Below are 6000 nucleotides of genomic sequence, written 5' to 3'. Positions count from 1 at the left end.
ACTGTAAACTAAAAGGGCGTAAAAAGTCTCTTAATTAATTTCCCGCCATCAGATACTTCACTGTAGCCTATACTGTACTACTGTTCCAGAGCAAGATTTAAGACAACCAGTGTAAGAGTGAAAAGTGAACTAAAGAACAACTTTAAGGTTGGTGTCCATAATGAATTCATGTTGGGAAAATGCTGTGCTAAGTGAATTTTTGAAATATATATTATACTTGACATTTGGACACACTTCTGTGAAGCTGTTATAATGTCCAACTCAAAATGGGGAAACTGGATGAGATAAGTCAAGCTAGGTCAAGTTTAGTAATAAATTTGTATCCAAAAGCTAGTTTTTATATTAATAAGGTTGAAAATTCGCATTTAAATATAAATGCTGGACCACTGCTTTGAAATTAAAAAGGTGTCCAAGGGAAAAATAAGGACTAGAGGCTAGAAATTAAGTTGTGAAGAGAACCAGTGGAGCAATGGGCAGGTTTTTTGGCGAGTGACCAGCCTTAGCTAGCGACACCACACCCTTCACAACGTTGTCAAGTTTGCTATCACAACTTCAGCTTCAACTTTATTTTTAACCACCGATTGGTTATACAGCATGGCACAGTAAAGAACACATGTGCCTGTGTGGTGGTGGGGGTGTTGGAAGTTGTAGTCTTCAAATTTAATGCAAGCCCTCTTTTTCAGATGTAATTTTAAGTAGGTTTAGGTGCCGAACACTGTTTTTTCAAGCGTAAACACCAAATTTTGACGGCTACTACTGACTACCCATTAACCCTAATAAGTGTTATCAAGGTTCGGTGCCTGAGAGCACATCTGGAAGAGAGAGTGACTAGAGCACAGAGAAGAAAGAGAAATGTCAGCTTCGTCAAGTCACAGATAGGGCAATCGTGAGCTGAAAGTGGTCACAAGCGTGGTTAAACTTTTCGATACTTGACGCAGACAACATTTGCTGCTGTATATGTGATGTAGAACACAAAGCACTTAACCAAACACAAAATATATCGAAAAGCAGAAGAGTTTACCGCGTTTAGCCTGAAAGTCAAGCGCTCAGCCGCAGCTGCAACTAATGTTAGCGTACCATAATTTAAAGAAAACAAATCTTATTATAATACATCATACAAATACATATCATACAAATATTTTCAAGCTAATACAGTATTTTTAGAAATTCATTTTGTCCATGGGTCACCATGTTTTTTCCATACAGTGTGCATGTGTACACTGTCAATAACGATGCAACTATAAATAATGAGGAAAATCAAAAAAGGAAAAAAAAAAGGATCTATTGGGTATTAGTAATTAGTTAATACACTACTCTGCCCATCCTAAATAACAACTGCCCACACTCACTAACACTTACTACCACTGACTCTTTCATTTGTCATAATGTAAAGTAAGGTAAGCTGATTTTTTTTTCTTAGAATTTCTGCTGTCATGGCTTATGAATCCATAAAAAAACCAACCACAATTATGAAATCATATATTAACTTTTTAATATGGAAATTCTATTAAACCTCAAGTTTACATTCAGTAAGAACTTCAACCTAAAAGTTACCAAATTTCAATTAAAACCAAACAAAGCTTTAAACAGTGATGAGGTCTCAACAGGGGGCGCCACTCTGCCGCTCCAGCCCGGGTATCAGTTTCCATTTCTGCTCTCAGTGTCTGGCCTGATGTGGCGTTGATATAGTGATAGGGGTGTGTCTCAGTCAGGACCTCCCAAGAGGAGGGTGGACATCTGCTGCCTCTGAGGTCCTGTCACATGAAATTACAGACTTAATCAAGTCCTCTCCATCTCCTTCGCCCTTCTTCTCCACCTCCTCCCCGCTCCCTCTGTGTGACTTTCTCTCTGTCGTGCCCTCTCCTCTACCTCTTCCCCACTGGCTGCTCCCTCTTCCTCCACACCCTCTTTTTCCTATACATCACACGCATTTTTACTCCTCACTCGCTCTTTTCTCCTTGACTTTCCTTTTTAGCCTCTCTCAGTGCCATCACCCCCCCCCCCCCGTCTTCTTCCTCTCCTCTCCTCCTCTGCCTCTAGGTCACAAGGAGCCGATCCAGCCTCCTGTTCCTGAGTCTTACTTAAACTTCAGTTATGTCAGGCGGCCTGCAGCAGTGCTGAGCCAAAGCCCCAGGGATGCAGTGACCTTAGGAGCGCACACGCAGGAAATGCAAGATATACTGTGGTGTAAAGGGACGAGGTATATCTGAGGGGGCGAGGAGAGGGAGAAAAAGAAGGTGTTTCTTTTGCTGAATACTCATTTTAAATTGTAAAAAAGGACATGATTTTATAACTTTTAGTGCCTGATTTTAGGGATCAATGCCAATATTAAAGAGTAAAAAATCTAATTTTTATCAGCCAATATTCTTTATTTATATATACACTGCCTGGCCAAAAAAAGTAATCACCTGGATTTAACTAAGCAAATATTTAAGATCCTTCCATTGGATAATTACTGCAGTGATTCATATGTTTCAGCTGGCAACAAGTTATTGAACTCTAACTGATGCAGTGAGCAGCTTGTCATTTCTTAAACAACCATGTCAGAAGACATGTCCTGTGGTCGTGGAAAAGATGTCACTCTGTTTCTGAAGGGTCATATTATTGGCGTGCATCAAGCAAAGAAAACAACTAAGGAGTTTGATGAAACTACTAAAATTGGGTTAAGAACTGTCCAACGCATTATTAAAACCTGGAAGGATGGTGGTGAACCATCATCCTTGAGGAAGAAATGCGGTTGAAGAAAAAATCTTGCATGAATGTTTGGTGAAGTCAAATCATAAAAAATCAACAGCAGAACTCACAGTTATGTTTAATAGTGAAAGTAAGAGCATTTCCACACAAACAATGTGAAGAGAACCCAAGGGGTTGGGACTAAGCAGCTGTGTAGCCTTAAGAAAACCACTTATCAGTGAGGCTAATTGGAAAAAAAGCTTCAGTTTGCTGGGGAGGATAAAGATTGGACTGTGGAGTGATGGAAAAAGGTCATGTGGTCTGATGAGTCCAGATTTACCCTGTTCCAGAGTGATGGGAGCATCAGGATAAGAAGAGAGGCAGATGAAGTGATGCTCCCATCATGCCTAGTGCCTACTGTACATGTCTGTGGGGGCAGTGTTATGATCTGGGGTTGCTTCAGTTGCTCTGGTCGAGGTTCAGCAACGTTAAGAGCCCAAAAAATGAGGTCAGCTGAATATACTGAATGAGCAAGTTTTTCCATCAATGGATTTTTTCTTCTATGATAACCCAGGCATATTCCAAGATGACAATGCCAGGATTCATCGGGTAGAAGTAGTGAAAGAGGTTCAGGGAGCATGAGACATTGTTTTAAACACATGGATTGTCCACCACAGAGTCCAGACCTTAACCCCACTGAGAATCTTTGAGATGTACTGGAGAAGACTTTAGGCAGTGATCCAACTCTTCCATCATCAGTACAAGATCTTGGTGAAAAATTAATGGACAGAAATAAATGTTGTGATGTTGCATAAGCTTATTGAAACAATGCCATGGCGAATGCGTGCCCTAATCAAAGCTAAAGACTAAGAAAATATTAGACTGTGTGACCTTTTTTGGCCAGGCAGTGCATATGATCCAAAATAACATCAGGGCACTGAAACGGTAAACTTTCACCTATATTTTAGATGTAAGTTTAAAGAAAACACAAAATGTACAGCTTCAATTGAGACAAAAGGATCAACCATAACATAAAAAAATCTGCATTGTATTCGGCACAAAAAAATAATAATCTGGCAACATACTGATCCCGATCTAGAGCGATATAGTCATGCTAAACCAATATCAGGCAGATAATATTGGCCAGCCAATATATCTGTCTGGCTCTAGTAATTTTTGCAAAAGGGGCATTAAGACGATATTTTGTAGTTGGAAAATTTATCCACATGTGTGTTTTTACAGTCCATGTGTGTTTTCCACACAGCCAATGTCTGTACAGGACTATGCAGACACGAACTGTAGCTGGACACAGATTTTGCATTAAATTCCAGAGAAAAAAATGAAATAAAATCGATACAGCTGTGAAAAACTAATCTTTTAAAACCCTCTCAGTCTCTGCACTCCCTTCCATTTTGTGTGTATCAGAGTGTGGAACCCGGCCCTCTCCTGCTGGCTGGCTTTGCCCCCCAGTGAAATACCTGCTTTAATCCATCCAGAACATTCACACAGAAAGAAAGAAAGAAAGAAAGAAAGAAAGAAAGAAAGAAAGACCTCTATAATCTAATGATAAATATCCAAGAAGTTCTGATGGTATGTTATGTTATAATTTATGTGCACTCATTTTTTTCATTGTGACTTTGATTTGCTGTTGCGCTAGTTTCATTCCTCTCATCTGCTAACCAGGTAATTCCTGAAGACGTGTATCAGTTCCTGTGATGTTAGCAGTTAGCCTGCTAGCTAACGCTTATGTGTATCTGTAAGTCTCTGGTTCAATATGAGTTCCATTGTAAAACCAAAACTCAAATAAAATAATTATAATGAATAGTGGAAACAAGTTTTACTAACTTAAAAATGATAAGTACCAGTAGAATTTTCTTTCTTTTGCGTTTATTAAACTCAGAATTTATGGTTAATATGACGTTACCTGAACATGAAATAATTTTCTTACAACTGAAAATTATTCAGTTCTTTTAATTATTTCAGTGAGAGGAGTGAATGAAAATTCTGAGTTGGATTTACTTAAAGTACTTGAAAATCAATAACTGTAACTCTAACTGTAATCACAGAGTACATGTAACACAAACTCTACATATTTAAACTCTGATAACTTCCAACTTTTGAGTTTATGAACTCAACAAAATTGTGTCAAGTTGTCAAAGTTGTGTCCCTTTTTTGAGAACATATTTGTGTTTTAAAGTGTAAGGAGCAGGTTTGGACAGTCACTGAACTTATATGTGGCTGCTGAGTGACTGACAGTGACAGATGAAAACTGTGAGCTGGGCAGAGGGAACTGTACGATCATATTAGCCAAGACTGCTGTCAGATTGCAACGCAGCAGCTAAATGGCTGTGCCGGTGTATGGGGTTAGCCTCCCTTGACTTCCCCATTCTGCCTCCCAAAGCAGCCAACATCAGGAAAAAAAACAAAGAGAAGGGAAAAACACACACTTGTACTTGCAAGAAAAGTACACACCAACTGTGTGTGTGTGTAGAGTGTGCCTGTACGTGTTCTGTTGACAGCCAACCAGTCCTGCTGTTTTCCTTCGGAGGTGCAGCTTTACCTACATTCCTGCCTCCGACAGCAAATTCACCACTGTTTGCGTCCGCTCACGTCTTCGTGTTGACTTTGTTATGAAAGGATGGAAACCTTAAAGCCACTGGAAACTTAAATCCAGAGCAGCCTTGTAACTGTATAATTTAGGGTCTCCTTAAGCATCTAAAAGTATTAGAAAATGTAGTCATTTAAGTTAAGTTTTTGTTCACTTTCCTGATATCGGGTTTGAACCGGGCATGCTTATGCTCTTACATTTATTACAAAAATTACACAATTAATTCCTCGACACAATAGTTACAATACGTTTACTTTAACTTAGGTGTTGTGGATGCTTAACCAGATAATCCACTTTGATATCATACGTACATTTTTACTGTTTCAAGCAATTTTCCAGAGGCTTTAATGCACTGGTTCTAATGGTTACCATATACCCATAACATCCCCGAAGACCACTGTATGTAATATCCTTATCCTTTCTACCCATATTTCCTGTCTGCATCTATATGGTCACTATCTAATCTAGAAAAAAACTAAACAAAAAACTCTCTAAAAAGTGTTTTGCAATGATCCAAAAAATGATCAGTGCTTCAACAGCTAAATCTAATGCCTCTATCGCCAATTAAAATCACAAAAATACAGTTTTTGGTTTTGTTTGAACAAAAAAATATGTTTTATTGAGGAAAGCACATTTTCAGCAAACTATAATCAAATCAGAAGTCCTGCTTACAGTTGAAATCCCCAATGCCTTTTCTTTAAACACCACGGCTGTGCTGT

General features: G+C 38.8%; 1 protein-coding gene across 1 annotated transcript in view; it reads right to left on the bottom strand.

Annotated features, from left to right (window-relative positions):
• Positions 1-1597: 1597 nt before the first annotated feature.
• Positions 1598-6000, bottom strand: part of ptchd4 (patched domain containing 4) — a 29754-nt gene continuing 25351 nt past the window's right edge. The window contains exon 3 of the mRNA XM_084738040.1: positions 1598-1754. Coding sequence (XP_084594166.1) covers positions 1705-1754 — 50 coding nt within the window. The 3' untranslated portion in view covers positions 1598-1704. The remainder of the gene's footprint in view (positions 1755-6000) is intronic.

This window comes from Lutjanus erythropterus, chromosome 15, assembly GCF_056507025.1.
Source record: "Lutjanus erythropterus isolate fLutEry1 chromosome 15, fLutEry1.hap2, whole genome shotgun sequence".
Classification (NCBI taxonomy): domain Eukaryota; kingdom Metazoa; phylum Chordata; class Actinopteri; order Lutjaniformes; family Lutjanidae; genus Lutjanus; species Lutjanus erythropterus.
This window is presented reverse-complemented; position numbering and strand designations above follow the sequence as displayed.